This window comes from Channa argus, chromosome 21, assembly GCF_033026475.1.
Source record: "Channa argus isolate prfri chromosome 21, Channa argus male v1.0, whole genome shotgun sequence".
In the NCBI taxonomy this organism is placed as follows: domain Eukaryota; kingdom Metazoa; phylum Chordata; class Actinopteri; order Anabantiformes; family Channidae; genus Channa; species Channa argus.
The window spans coordinates 6,746,823-6,762,573 of NC_090217.1; the positions used below are offsets into that span (position 1 = coordinate 6,746,823).

General features: G+C 38.3%; 3 protein-coding genes across 4 annotated transcripts; 2 read left to right on the forward strand and 1 right to left on the reverse strand.

Moving 5' to 3' along the window:
- The first annotated feature begins 1,082 nt into the window (after positions 1–1,082).
- dram1 (DNA-damage regulated autophagy modulator 1) lies at positions 1,083–5,252 on the forward strand. Of its 2 annotated transcripts, none has more exons than XM_067490646.1 (7): positions 1,083–1,484; positions 1,899–1,966; positions 2,180–2,322; positions 2,422–2,599; positions 2,791–2,849; positions 3,697–3,844; positions 3,936–5,252. In XM_067490646.1, exons 1-6 carry the CDS (start codon positions 1,354–1,356, stop codon positions 3,835–3,837), a joined length of 720 nt encoding a protein of 239 aa, XP_067346747.1. In that variant the 5' UTR covers positions 1,083–1,353; the 3' UTR covers positions 3,838–3,844; positions 3,936–5,252. The 2 variants fall into 2 exon arrangements, with proteins under 2 accessions (XP_067346747.1, XP_067346748.1); XM_067490647.1 differs by having other exon boundaries at positions 1,087–1,484; positions 3,752–3,844.
- Positions 5,233–9,107, reverse strand: washc3 (WASH complex subunit 3). Its single transcript, XM_067490648.1, has 7 exons — positions 8,910–9,107; positions 8,130–8,228; positions 7,937–8,002; positions 7,701–7,838; positions 7,025–7,141; positions 6,870–6,934; positions 5,233–6,758 (listed from the first exon to the last, which is right to left on the reverse strand). The coding sequence occupies exons 1-7, from the start codon at positions 8,958–8,960 to the stop codon at positions 6,659–6,661; spliced, it is 636 nt and encodes a 211-aa protein (XP_067346749.1). The 5' UTR covers positions 8,961–9,107; the 3' UTR covers positions 5,233–6,658.
- A 1,044-nt stretch (positions 9,108–10,151) lies between these two features.
- On the forward strand, positions 10,152–14,902 carry si:zfos-932h1.3 (uncharacterized). Its single transcript, XM_067490796.1, has 9 exons — positions 10,152–10,298; positions 10,797–10,993; positions 11,069–11,170; positions 11,267–11,362; positions 11,455–11,565; positions 11,648–11,765; positions 11,987–12,773; positions 12,894–12,952; positions 13,039–14,902. Exons 1-9 carry the CDS (start codon positions 10,265–10,267, stop codon positions 14,565–14,567), a joined length of 3,033 nt encoding a protein of 1,010 aa, XP_067346897.1. The 5' UTR covers positions 10,152–10,264; the 3' UTR covers positions 14,568–14,902.
- The last annotated feature ends 849 nt before the right edge of the window (positions 14,903–15,751 follow it).

The window sequence follows — 15,751 nt, forward strand, 5'->3', positions numbered from 1 at the left end:
TAAATTGCTTTTCATGCATGTGATGCTCCTGTAATTTGGATTTTATGGGTGTAACGTAGTGGCTAGTGTCAGAAATTCCTCCACCAGAGGTCATGGGTCTTCCAGCCGGACATGACACGAAACACACATCAAAAGCACTCAGAAATGGATCCAAACAAAGCACTGGAAAGTTCTGAAATGGCCAGCAATGAGTCCAGATCTGAATCCCATAAAACACCTGTGAAGAGATTTCAAAGCAGCAGTTCGGAGAAGGCCTCTTTCAAATCTGAATGACCTGCAGCAGTTTGGACCAAAATTCCAGTAGAGAGGTATAAGAAACTCATTCATGGTTAGAGGAGGCGATTGATTTCAGTTAATTTTTCTAAAGTGGGTGCTACCAAATATTAAGTAATTTTGCCAATAAATTTGTCCAGTGCATTTTTTGGGTTGTGTGGAATTGTATCACATTTGACTTTTCTTCTCTGTTTTTTTGTGTTGTTCCAACTTTTCTGAGAGAATTTTCTGACAGGGGTGTCAATATTTTTGTCCATGACTGTAGCCCTTATAGTAATATCTTACCTCAAAATGCTGCTTTCATGGTTGCCTGCATCTACAGCAGAAATGTAAATAATTATAATTCTGTAATATAATTATGTAATAACGCTGCACTGAATGTGCCCATTCTGCAACATTATTAAACCAAATTCTTATTTGAGGTGTTTCTATTTTATGATACCTTCTATTGCTACTCTACTTAGAAGATCTTAATAATGTACTTTTTATTCTACTACCTTTGTGTGAGAGTTTAGGTAGTAGCCTAGAGTTTCAGCAGTTCTTTTTACGCATTAAAAAAGCACCATTTCTATCAGCTGTAAATGATGCTCATACATTAACTCGAATCCACTGTCGTCTTTCTGAAATAGGCCATTCTGCATAATGAGTACTTATGGTAGGCTACTTTAAGGAGGCCTGTGGCCTTCATAAACACTTGAATGCCATACTTATAAATATATGAAATCATAATGTGGGAGTGAAACAAAGACAATGGGTTAGAGAAATAGAGAGGAAGGAAGAGAGCTGGATGATGATAGCGGGTGGTTTTATATGCGTGTAGGCCGGCCCACTGGGAGTCTTTCGGGGAAGAGGTTATTGTACATATGACATCAAGTTGATTCTTGTTCACACACACGACCACGTGACTGTCCGTAACTCATCGCATCAAACTTAAAAGCAACAACGCCAGCAGCACACACGGGTTTTTTGTTACCCTGGAGCAACTTCAGGTCGAGCTTCTCACTGCATGGCCGTGGCTGCTGCGCTCATACTGTAGGTGCGACGGCGTCTTCTTTAAGTTCCGGGTAAAATATCTCGGAGATGTATTGGTTCACGCAAGGACTATGCTTTCTACCAGCGTTCCTGGTCATCTGGTCCTCCTGCACCTTCATTGTCCCCTATCTGCTAGCGATCTACAGGCGGGATGTCGATATTGTCTTTCCGTACATAAGGTACGTTGATGCACGTTTGCCCAAGAAAGGGACAGACAAACCAGTTATTCTTCCGTCTTTAACAAGCCACATTTGAGATTGAAAAAAAAATGCATGTCGGTATTTTATTGTCGTGAAGGGACATTTGAAAACCTGACGAGTTGTGCATGAAGACAAACTTTGTTTCGCTTTCCTGTGGTTTGACTTGGCTGGAGCCCAAACTCCAGCTGCGTTCACATCTGTTTGAAGACTTTTTCAGCTCGGGACCTCGTATTTTCACTTCTCCATCTAAAGTTAGACGTTCATTTAAAAAGAAAAGATGACTAAAGTTTGGATTTAAACAACTATAACGTTATAACTAGATATAAAGTGATTTCGCTACACACACGTCTTTGATATCAGAACATAAATTGTTGTTTTCCCTTGTTTTTTCAGTGACTCAGGTGCAAACCCCCCAGAGAGCTGCGTTTTTGGCCTGATGACATTCATCACTGCATGTGCAGGTATTTTGATCCCTATCTACATGTCACCACACTAGAGTCAATCTTTTGAGCAACTTTGGGCTTTTTCAAAGGAGGAACCAAGCTTTCTGAAGATGTTACTCACATTTCCCCTTTTATGAAAATGAAACCAGAGGTTAATTTTTTGGGATGCAAAAGGGTGTTTCTGAACTACACATGTTCACACCGTGTTGTGGTACATTCTCTCTGATACAGGAATAGGCACTATATATTCCAGATACAAGTTTGTGGAGAAGCTCAGTGAGGAAACAAGCCTGGTGAGACCATGTCTCAATAAAGCTGCTCTGGGGTTGGGGCTGTTGTCCTGTTTGGGCATGACTATTGTTGCAAGTTTCCAGGTACAGTGGGTATTTACATGTGGTGCACATTTCAATCACATGAATGTAATCTAATGTAATATTTAATTGCGCCATTTTGTTTTCACATGTTGAATACAGGAAACAACTATGACTGTGGTTCATGATTTAGGGGCCGTAGTGTTCTTCATCTCTGGTGTCACATACTTGATCCTCCAGACTGTAATATCATATCAGGCCTACCCATACGGTTCCTCCATGTGTGTGTTTCAAGCACGCGTGGCTATTGCTGTCATCGCAGCTTTGGCATTTTTCCCAAGTATCCTTTCGCAAACATCAAATCTGTTAAAAAACAAAAAACAAAAAAGTCTATATGCTTTTATGATGTTCCTTTTATTTTGTTTGCATGCAACACACATATTTCTCAAGAACTTGGTTTTCTGATTGCAACATTGCACCAATTAGTGCATGTGCCGTGTTTTGGTGATGTTTTCCTTATTGACAATGCAGCTATTATTTGTGCATATTTCGTGAAACAAACAGAACTGCACAGACACAAAGAGGACAAGGTAAGCCACACCGATGTATGCATGTATTTAGAGCCGAAGCAATTCATTAATTGTTTAATTAGTCAGAGTTGGCTTATCTGATGCTAAAATATAGTTTGAAACGGACAATTTAGTTAAAAGAAATGGCCAAATGTTTGAAAAATGATCAGCTTAAACAAACAAACGTTAGCTAAGCACTGGAAATGTTCACTATTCAAATAGCTCAGATCTGTTTTTAAAAGTAGCTAATCGTTAAATCGTTAATAGTAGGCTCATACATATTGTGTCACATATAGCTAAAGATAATGAATAAACTCTAGATATATGTACAACTTAAAGAATAAACAGCTGAAAGAGAAGTAAAGTATATGTTTATCACTGTAATAGATGACACAGAGGCCAAAAACCCAAGCTTTGTTTGCCTGTGCAGTCTTAGACCCCAGAGCATATTATCCAGCTTATAGCCAGCACACTTATCAGTTGGTTGGTATATGTTATCAAATGTATGAATTTAAAAAAATGCATTGTATGTAAAATACTAGGGTTTTTTTCATTGTTGTTCTGCTTTAAGATAAGATTTCTGTTGCTAGATTACGCATCAACTGAGTTTACAAGGACCATTTTCTCCTTGTTCAGCACAACTTCATCCGCGTTTAAGACAAATTCAGACATAAGACAAAAAAAAAGAAAAAGACTAACAACAAGCACTTTGCTAGTGCAAAACCGCCTGCTAAAGCGGTTGAACTTAAGAAAAAGTAATTGGTAAACTAGATAACTAGAAAACCGAAATATAGAACTCTGGACAAAAAACAAACGTAAAAACTGTAAATATTTGTGATGGACATTTTCACACTTTTTCTATTTATAGACCAAGCAATTAGTCAATTCAATGCCCTCACATGCTGAATGTGGACATATTGCAGGACTATCCCTTCCATGTAGCCAGCGCTGTATGCGAGTGGATTGTTGCCTTCAGCTTCGTCTGCTTCTTCCTCACATACATAGATGATTTCAAAGTGAGTATGACTCAGTTAAATAGAATCCCAATTGTTTTTCTTTGTTTTATTGAAAGGGTTTCATTTTTCTTTCTTTTTCTGTCTCCTACAGCTGTTTACCCTAAAAGTAAAAACTGAGTATGAGGATCGTTAATCTCCAACTCCAATCAAAACTTTGTAGAAATATCAGTATTGTTAACTTTAAAATGTTTTTTTACTTTTATACAACTAAGTGGAGTATATGATCTGACTGAATTTGTTAATAGAATAAGTACTTTTTACATTGCTATTTATACATCTTACAACTGTTTTTAGATCACAGAAAAACTGACCTGAGCATGTATTTTTACACCTCTCATACAATCATAAATCGTTTTGTCGGTGTACTTGTTCAGTCTAACACCACTTTGCACTTTGCACTCTTGCCAAACCAGCATCACATTTCCTGTCAAACCTGTGACCAGTATTAGGAGAAGTTCATCACCCAACGGACACATGATTGGACATATGAGTGTCGCACGTGGTTAAATAAGAATACCGCTCAAACTACTGTGGGTGCATGATTAGTTCCAAAAGTTCAGTGAGAAAACTGAAAGACTAAATCCAGCTCACGTAAAGGGTATTCAGCTGCCGAGTAAACGGGCTCGTCAGTACAGGGTTTTTCTAATAGTGTTTTAGGCATTAAAATAAAACATTTTTCCGTCTGCCTTGGTGTTATGGTTCTCAATGTTTTACACTTTTGGCACCTTAGAACAAAAAACAAACAAAAAAAAAGCCAAAAGATATGAGTTTTAAAGAGCCCAACAGAAGAGACTTTTTGTTCAAAATTTTTATAAGTCATTTGATTACAAAGCCACAAGTTGGAAACCACTGTTTAGCATACTGCTGATACTGTAGCTGTTATCTTGCAATGACACAAAATCACTGGGACGCTACAAGGGAAGAGGGCGTGAAACCCAGTGAGACTAGGTTTCAGTTTTGGGATCAATAAATAACCTGACAAAAAAAAGTTGTAAAATAATTGTAAAATACCCTCAGGCTGCTTAAGATGTTAATTACCTTAAACATGTTCTTCTAAGACATTGAAAGATCATCTTACCTGCTGACAGAAGTGGCCAAATAGTTGTGTTAATAGTTGTGTTAAAGTGTTGACTGAATACTGGCTGATCTGCAATTTATTAGCAGCACACTTCTGGAGGATCCCTGTTCACTTTCCTCTCTACAGACTGAATTAACACATTATTGCATATAATTCCTCTGCTGTAATGTTCACAGAGTAACGGTTAAATAGATACCAATTACTTTTTCACTACAAGTAGTAAATTTAAGTTTGTTTTTGTGTGTATTTTGTCTTGTAAAATCATGTACTGTATGTATTAGGAGGGACTGTTGAGCTGCACAATAAATATACAGTTTATAAAGCAAACAATGAGTGTTTATTACAGGCATAATCACAATTCTTGATGTTCATAACAAAGTGCTTTTTATATCGCTACAAACTTCATACTTACAGCGTCACACATGTATTCACTCAGAAATCTGATTTTTGTGCTATTACATTCTTGGCACGACTTCATGGTGGCACATTCTTGTTTGCAGACAACATGTTCTGATGAAAGTATTGATCAAGAGTCCAACTGGATGAATGTAGTAAAAACAAACCAAAAACCTGCATTTATATTTTTGGGGCATTTATTACCGTTTTACCTCTTTACACAAGTGTCCTCAGCTTTCAGTTTAGCAGGGCCTTAAGTACACGTAGCAAAAGTTACATTTTTATAAATCTGGAGATTTGCTGAGAGAATGTTAACCATGTAAGTATTTAACGTAGGGCCAGGCAATGTTTTTTTTTCTGTACTGAAAATTAGGACACATGCAACAACTTTAGACAGTAGTCAGACTTCAGCATTTTCTAGTTAGTGTGGAGATTAATGACAAAAAGGTTTGTCTGAATCTGAAAAACTTTCTAAAGCTTCTAATTTTACTCCCATTTGTGGTCAATTAATTGGGTTATTGAAAATTTCTATGCACTAATAAAAATGGTAAAACTCATGAAATGCATAATATTCATCCACTGCAACTTGTTTACAATATTGTTATTAAGATATAAATTGTTTGTATGTATGGATACATATACAATATAATTCACTGTGTGCTTTTGCACACTACTGCACCTGACAAACAGGTATTTCAAGTGTCCCGAAAGTCAACACAAATGGAAATAAGACTTCCCATTACTTTGCACTCCCACATATCTGACAACAAAAGGGCAATTTCACCTGCTAAACAAGTTTTGGGAAACTTGAACAAGGTCACTGGGACACTTTTCTGTCTGGCTTTAACGCACAGATTTACATGCTTTAAACATTCTGTTTTCAAACAGAACTACCAAGTGACGAGCTCTTTAAGGCAATAACTGTGATAGTGCCACTACCACAAAGGATGTGTAAGTACTACATGACAGGTCTTGTAGAAAATCTACCTGCTACAGCCATGTTCCGAAGACTACCGATTACATAATCAAGAGAAAAATTACCAGTTTTTCAAAAAAAAAAGAGGGAATAATCATTCATCAAAATCACAGATGATGCAAAAAAAATTACAGAGGTCTGACTGACCTAAAGGATAACCGTTTGAAGTCATTCAGACTGAAATTACAATCACTCTTGGTAGATTGTCCTATTTCAAACATCGACATTTGCAGCTGCGTATCGGTGCTCCTTCACGGGCACATTGCAGCCTACATACCTATCTGAGCACAGGCTTACAGAAGCTCAGGCGGTGATAGACGGCTTCTACGTGAAGGTTTGAGGGGACGAGAGTAGACAGGATTTGTCAATCACTGAAAGATGATTCGCTGTCGGAGCTGTTGCCGGCAGCATCTTGATCCTCTGTGGTTTTCTTTCCTCCATCAGGCACAGGGGCATCTGGTGTGCTGTCATTGGAAGTGAGGGAAATATTATTTGTTCGAATTTTATCTTTATACTACAATATTATTAGAAAGGTTAGTAAATGATGATCAGGAGCTGTAGTGTAAAACACTCACTCAAGCAAGTTAGGATCCAAACCCTCCAAGACCATTTTATTCCTAATGGCCATTACTGGAACCCCCTGAGACAGATTAACATGCATTAAAATACAGAACAGAACGGAGATGTTTTTATCCCGGCAGTACAGCGGCAGGTGTTTTCAGTAACTCACCACTTGAACCATTTTTAGGTAGCGGGCATAACGTGGGTCCTTGGCCACTGTCATGACATTCTCTGTAGCTGCTTCTGGTGTTTGTTTCTGTGTGGCTTCTGGTGCACTCTCAATGGCCTACACATAAAATATACAAATGAATAAATTACACTAGCTTAAATTAAATATTCTAACAGGTTTTCTTTCCTGATGTTGCTTTGCATATTATGGATAATTTATTTACCAGCCCTATGGCTGTTACTGTCCTATTTTGTTTTTTAAACAATGACTATATTATGTGTCTTGGCTACACTGTACACATGATTTACATCTCTTCCCATTTAACTCTTCACATTCCTGTACAGATTAGATGGGGAGAAGTCAAGAAGTGGAGGAGAAAAGTCACTATGAAGTTACAAAGTTGAGTGTGGATTAATCAGACAAGATATAGTATTTATTTTGTGCTTTGGTCAGCACCAGCCCAGATACTTCTTCTAATTTCAAGTCTATGCTTAGCAATGCTAATCACCTCATACTTTAAGAATCAAACAGTCATGAGGGTGATATCTATGTTATTGTTTCCTGGCTTTCTGATCAAAAACTAATTTTAAAATATGTTAAAATGATCTTTTCTTCTGTTGTTCTTCAGTAGAGTACGCCTGAACTATAGTATGTTATTGCTAGTCTGTATATTTACCACTGGAGGAGGCAGAGTCGCTGCTGGGGGACCATCTGTTTGGCTCTTACTAACAGTAGTGGGTCCATTCGCCTGTGCAATTTGGCGCTGACTCTGTCCATCTATTGTGACGTCCTCTAATCCAGGAATGGAGGAAAGCTGTTAACATCACGTGATGAGTAAGTTTGCATGAAATACGCACATACTTTGGCACAAACGGAAGACAGATCGACTTCTAAGGCTCAACAACAACTCACCTTAGCTTCCAAAATACACAGGGTGGTTTCTATCTGCTGTATGCGTAGAGATATGTTTGCAAGTTTCTATGGAAAAATAAGTTAAACGGTTTAGTATGTGATCTAACAGTGGGACACAGATTGCATGTTAGACAAATAAAACAGAGCATTAAGGAGATAGAAAAATGTAAAGAGTAAAGTAATATCTACAAACCTCTTCACAAACTGTAGAAAAATGATTAAGAAATCGAACTGTATGTACAACAAACTGGTTAAGATAGGCAACGATTCTTCTCTGTTGTATAGCCGGAACCTGAAGGTGACACAGTTAAAGCCATTTAATAGCATCAGAGGAAACAAGAATGCAATGTACTGTAGTTGAGGTCTGCAAAATCACGTCAATCTAGGGGAGGACATATGCTCATTTTGTCATACATAAGTGCTAAATCCCTTGTTTGTCTAATGTGTAAAAAAAAAAAACTGAAGTTGAACTGGTCAGATTTAGTTAAGTTAAACATGTTTGGTCTACATTGTTTAAATGCCTGGAAGTCACTGCAGATTTCAGGCATAAATGCTGTCATGGTTATACAGTAAATAAAACCTGTGCACAGCCGTACACTCATACATGTGCGGGGTGATGATTGTGCCAATTGTGCAATTATTAGTTATAAATCATCAAGTATGATATGGTACACAACTATTATCAAACTAATGTCTAGAAATTCCTTGTGTGCGCTGGTATTTTTAAAACTTCATGCTTTTCCAGTCCTCCTTTTACTTTGATCATTGAAAAAAATACTGATTAAATACTGTCAGATGTAGACAGACATACAGACAGGCTAGTGCACCGATTTGTAATAAATACAACTTAATTTGGCAAATAACCCAAATTAAGCCATTGCGCAGGAAATTGTTCGGGCCCGGTTCCTCTTATTTCCTCAAACAGGTAGCTAACTGGTTAGCCACAGCTAACGTTAGCTAGCTAGATACCAACCGTAGTAAGATCCACTCCAGACCCCACAATTGGCAGCCCGTCCTCGTCCATGTTGTATGTATAAGTCTTACCGTAGATTAAAGTGCAGTGTCAGTTATGACAAAATAAAAAAATCCAGTTAAACCATGCAACTGATGGACACTAGCAATGAAACAATTCATGTGACTCGGTGTTGCGTGATTGCGTCGTGACGTCAAGAACGGCTTCTAAACTTTTTTTTAAAGTCTGTCTTCCGGTCTGTAATAAAATAACAACATCCGGTAATAAAACTATAAAGTTACACAGTATTATTATGTGCTAATATAGAACATCAAGTAATGCTTATCTTACAACCTGCATTGTAAAAAATAAACCAATATTTTGATAGAAGTTACAACGGCAACATCTGGTTTGAGACAATTTTCTCATTATTACTGGCTTGTGTCAATGGTGAAAGGTAATTATTACATTTACTCAAGTACCGTACTTATGTTCAATTTTTAATTACCAGTACTTTGAACGTGTCTGAAATATTTTATCTTTACTTATATCTTTACAAATTTCAAAGATAAAGATTGTGTTTTACTTCATTGTATTTAAGACAGCTTTAACCAAGCCTTTTAGTTGTAGATAGAATATAGAATATAAAATATTTTTCAACTTTTAAATTATGGATCAACCATGTACAAGTGGCTGCATAAAGTAATAAAAATTTAATGCAGCATTATAGAGGTTTATTCATTAATAAAATATAGCAATCAATCAATGTAATATACATTATCCTCATAATGAGTACTTAAACTTTAGTCATATATTTTGATGGTAATACTTCGGCCTGAACAATATAGTTCGCTGCAGAAACATCATTTCTGAGCCATATGCGGCACAAAACTGGAACTTGTGCAATGTTATCGAAAGCATTAAATCAATTTAAAGGATTTTTTTTTTTCAGTAAATCAGTAGGATTGATGCCCAGATAAATGTATTTCATAGTATAGGAGTATGTCTTAGAACATAGTACTAATTTAAGTACGTGATTTGAGTATAGAAAAGCTGTAATTCTACCTGTGCTGGAATAGGTCTATTTTACAAATGTTATAGCATTTATTCCAGGATGGCCAAATCTTGAAAACATTGCCTAGTGTATACATGCATCCTCTCCTAATTACCAGTGTTATTTCATTGAAAACCCCAGGCCACTGTGTGGACTTACGTTTACGTCTTATAGCGTGAGACTTTTATTTTGAAAAACAAAAAGGAAATGCGTGAGAAAACATAAGGAAACGGCTGTTTGCGTTGTAACAAAGCATGTTAGCCAACAAATCAAACATTATTTTCCATTTATTTTTTATCTCCACAGAAGCCGTGTCGCACTGATGGAGGTTCGTGGGTCAACAGAGAAAATAAGCGGTTCGTTTATCAGTTATCGACTTCCTTTGTAATTCAAAGCAAATCATGTTTATATTAGCCAAACAGTTAGCGGGGCCCGTCTATTTCATGGTGTTATGACTTGTAAAAACTGGTGCAGTAGGGATTATTTTGTAATATTCACATTTTATAAAATATTACAGTTTACTTTTCCTAAATCAAAAGCACAGCATATACTTTACCGGGGTAAATATTTTAGTCCAGTAATTACACGAGTTCATGGGATTATGACATATTATGGCTGGTAGTTTACACAATAGACATAAAATAGAGATTTAGCAGTAATTTTGCCACTGCTTTTATTGTGCTAATTATAATCTTTATTGAATTCGTGAAGGAGAAAATGTAGTAATTGTTTTTCTTTTAATAGTTTATGTTTAGCTGTGTTTGAGTTTGTCTGCAAGTGCCTCAGGAATTAAAAGCTCATTGCTGCCCTCCAGAAACCATCCCTCTCATTACACTTCCATGTTTCACACGCAGGCCTGCCTCTATCTGCCCTTCGCCTTGTGGTTCCCCCACTGCAGCTCCTGTCTGCCGCTATGTGGCAGCTGGCTAAGCAGAAAGATGTGATGAAGTATGAGAAACTCCAGGAGTTTGTCTTCATGGTGACGGAGGTTGTGCCAGGGCTGATCAACGGCAGACAGAGAGCCCAGCTCATTCTGGGGCTAAGAGCAAGGGTGAGCAGAACCTCTGGTTTGTGGCATATACAAATCAGATAATTTTGCTGTTTACTAAATTTGTGTATATTTCAGCTGATTCTGGAACTATGCAAAGGGTCTGCACGAGGTTATATTGATGCTCAAGTGATTCAGAGCTATTTAGATAAACTTCCACTAACATCACCAAACACAGATGTAAGTACATTAAATCAGCACCTTTTTTAAAACCAAATAAAAGAAGAGTTGATTTTATATTTACTCTCTTACTTACATGAATCTAATCCGTGGTAGTACAGAGATGCAGAGGTGAAATCAACGGAGTCCACATTTATTGCACTGGTCCAAAGCCTACTAAAGGATCCAATTGAAAGGGCGTACTTCTTTCAGGTCAGACATAAGTCATTTATTCTTTACTTAATCTGAAATATAAAATCTATATACTGTATAAATATAAACGGACATTCAATTGTTATTTACAGGAGGTGTTCCCAGTGGAATATGGACCTCAATATGACGCCGCTCTGCATTTGTTATTGTGGGAGCTGCTGTCAAAGCTGGAAAAGCTGCTTCCAGTACCAGACCTTAAACAGGTATTTATCCAGACCTTTCAACTTGATTTACCGCTGCTAACATTTTACTTAGAACGTAAAAAGAGCTGTACTGTGATTACAGACCGCAGCCTGGCTTGGCTCTGTTCCCTCTGTGTTGGAAGACTGTGTTGTGTCCTCACCTGAAGAACTGAGCTCAGTCTTTGAGCACTACAAAAGTTTAGGACTATTGAAAATGTCGTGTAAGTAGATCTGAAATAAATAATCCATTAGCAGAAAGTAAATGTGTAAAGAATTTGAATTTAGGCTGTGGTCACAGGTATAAATATTATAGTATTATATACTTAGTTGCTTATTAAATGTGGAGATCAACACCAATATTGCTATATTTTTGCAATGTACCTTTTAAAAATTTAGTTTCTAAGGTTTTTCACCAGTGTCCCCTTCTTATCTGTTTTTACAGATGGTCAATCCTCCACCATTGGAAACTGCATCATGTCGGCTTTATCCATTCCTCCCTCTCAAAAGACAAACACTTCTGTCGGACTCGATTCTGTTCACAGCTATGCCAACATACTAAACCCAGTCACTTTTGTTGGAGCAGATCAGTATAGCGTTGTGGCCATTTACACAGAAGTGGAAGTCGGAGCATCTGAAGTAGATGAAGAAATGATGGAGTCGACTGAAGTTCAAGTTCAGACAGATTTCTATGAAGAAGAGATTGTGGCTGTTAGCACAGAAAGCACAGGAAGTGAGGAGGCTCTTAACTTGAGTGCAGAAGGACCAAGTGAAGCTGTGGGTGTTGCTAAAGCTCTGGAGACTTTAACAAAAACTTTTGCACTAAGAAAGGAGAGTCTGGATCAAGATGCACTGACAGGAAAGACTAATGAATCGTCCCTAAGTGACGAGTTTAGTTTAGGAAATGCTGTAGTTGAAAAGGAATCAGCTGAAGTACATGAAACAACTGACAAATCCCATGATACAAGTGAACATAGTTTTGAAGAAGTGAAGGATAATTTCCAAAATGGAGGCATAGAGAGTAATATTACCTCCTCTAACTACAAATCCTTTCCTGCAAATAATGAAATGACAGATGGGCCTAGTGAAGTTTCTTTTTCTGAAACACAACAATGCTTTGACTCAGCTAACATCCGCAGATCCTCTCGTCTCCAAATGAGGACCTCACCTAGGTGGCAGGACATGTTTTCATTCAAGAGATCATCAAAAGAAATTACAGAGGAGCCACAAATGTACGAAACCATTTATGCTGTAATAGTAGACAAACACAGGAAAAGCCAACGCACATATTTAGATAGATAAATGAGGGATCAGCATTTAAAGATTCACAAAAGGTGTTTTTATTTCACTAGGAACAAGGCTGATGTATCAGTTTCTCCAAATGTAATAGCAGTCAAAGGAATCAACAAAGGTAATATGTTGACATGAAGGAGAACAAAATGTTTAACCTTTTTAAATTAAATCCACATATCAATATTAGCTATGTTTTATTTGCAGGGGATTCAGATGAGATGACCTCCATCATCTTCACCTGTTCACAGTGTCCCTTCCACAGCTCTGATGAAAACAGCCCTCCTCACTTCCACATGCAGAGCGTTCGAACAGATGCGTACAGGTCTCTTCATGGAGCCAAATTCACACCATCTCCCTCCAGCTCTGACGAAATATTTACGTCGATTAAACTTTTCCCCAGGGGAAATGCGGAGCATGGTAAAGCAGAAAAGCCTGACAATCAGGGCAAAGTAAATGTGTCTCAGGTCCAGGGCAAACAAAAGTCCCTCACTTGTGAAACGTGTGGCAAGATGTTCACTCGTACTTCAGATGTCAGGAGACACCAGCTCACTCACACAGGAGAAAGACCGTTTCACTGTTCACAGTGTGACCGAACCTTCCAGCACTCTTGGGATCTGGCAAAGCATGAGAGTAAACACCACGGCGTGGCCATCTCCTTCTCCTGCCAGCTGTGCAGAAGCTCCTTTGCCAATCTACGAGCATTAACTGTCCACCACAAGAAGTCTCACTCACAGGAAAGTCAGCTCCCCCAGATCTGCTCCATCTGCAGCCAGAGTTTCACCACTTCCTATGAACTGCTTGAGCACAGGAAGTCCCACGTCACCAGTAAACGTTATATCTGCCAACAGTGCGGCGAAGGCTTCGACTCCCTGTTTGCACGCTCTCAGCACCGACAGATGCATCAGGTGAAGCGTCAGTTTAAGTGTCCACATTGTGACAAGACATACACTCGGAGGTCTGATGTGAAGAGGCACCTGTCCACCCACACTGGGGAGCGTCCGTATCAGTGCAACCAGTGCAACAAACGGTTCTCCTTGCGCTTTATGCTCATGAAACACCTCCGCGTCCACACAGGCGAACGGCCTTTCCAGTGCTCCCACTGCCCAAAGAGGTTTACACTGGTGTCTGTGCTGGCCAGACATGAGAGGATGCACACAGGGGAAAAACCTTTCCTCTGCTCTCAATGTGGGAAGGGCTTTTTGTCACAAGGAGAGCTTTCTAAACACAACAGGTCACACGTGGATGACAGGCCCTACTCCTGCCCTCAGTGTGACAAACGTTTTAAGAGCAAGAAATCCCAGCAAGAGCATATCATCTCTCACACTGGCGCTCGCCCATATCCTTGCACCTACTGTGGGAAGGGCTTCACCAAACCATATGCACTGACCAGACACAATCTCATTCATACAGGAGAGAGGCCATTCCCCTGTGGACACTGTGAGAAGTCATTTCTTACCCTCAGTGAGGCTCAGCTGCATGAACGTATTCACACAGGTGAGAGGCCATACTCCTGCAACACATGTGAACTCAAATTTAAGAGCTCATCTGAGCTGGCACGACACAAACGGAGCCACTCAGGGCTGAAGCCGCTGAAGCCGTACTGTGGCCCGTGCATGAAAACATTTACATCCAAGGCCAAGCTGAAGAAACACATGGAAACACACAGCGGGGGGGAAGAAGCAGCACAGTCTGTGGACTCCATGCAGCCAGAGAAATCAAGTTTAAATGAATAATTAACGGTAACTCAGTGGTTAAAATAGTTGAAAAAAGGGTGCTTACATTTTAAGATACATTTAACAAATAAAAGTAGAATATATTATACAAAGATCATGATTGTCCACAGCTACCATTTTTGACTCTGCTGACAGGGAATGTTGCAGCCTTTTGGCTAAAACAAGCAATTGTTTTATTTTTTTAATCAAATCATTTTGACATATCCGTGCATCCCTACTAACTCATCTCCACTTTATTTTTGCAGCGTAAAAAATAAAACAGTTTGAAATACTTTGTTTTGGATAGAATCCACAAGTGATCTTGATTGTTCATTAAACAGATTTCCTTCACAGCATATACTGTCCATTTCTCAAATATTGTCACTGTGCTTGTGATCAGTGGTGTGCTCACACAGTTTCACATTTAAGCAAACTTTATCAGGATAAAATGTTTTATTCTGCCATTGTGGTTTGTGATCAAATGCCTGCAAAAGTAACACTTCTATCAATCTTAGCTTTGTTTTGTGGACATTGCTGAAAGCCAAATATATTTTAAAATCTTTGCGTTAACACAAACCACATTGTGCTAGCATAGCTGTAGTCTATGTTGTCTTCAGTTAAGGCCTGTGATACAGTAAAATGTAGTCATTTTGAAAGGAATAATTACATAAACTGCTCATATCACATGGACCAGTATATACTAGAATGTGCAATTTTGTTTTTAAGGGTTACAAACCACAGTAGTTTAGAAACTGCTCCAAATTGTTTGCTGTCTTTTAGTATGTGCGATTCTGCAGCCACAAAACGTAGCTGTCTTAGAGAAGTTCTGTTAAAGTCTCATCTTGCATGTGTCAGCTGATGTATTTCTTCCATTTCTGTCTCAAATGCACATAAAACTGAGTGACTCAGGGAGATGATGGTTATAGGGTAAAGATCATAAACGTTAACATATTCTCATTTCCTCTACAGACTTTCAGGTGCCTGTATTAAAATGTATGTGTCCTGCTTATACTTTCATGTACTGAAAACAAGGTGCTGCCTGGGGAGCACTGAAAAGAGTAAAAACATATTGTGGTTTTAAAGCCTGGAAAGATTTCTATAGTAGCTAGTTTCTGAAAATATAATTAAGGGTGTAGATTAATTTGTGTATTCTGCTCTCATTTATCATGTCACTATTATGGCCATCCTTATAAAAAGAGCTGTTT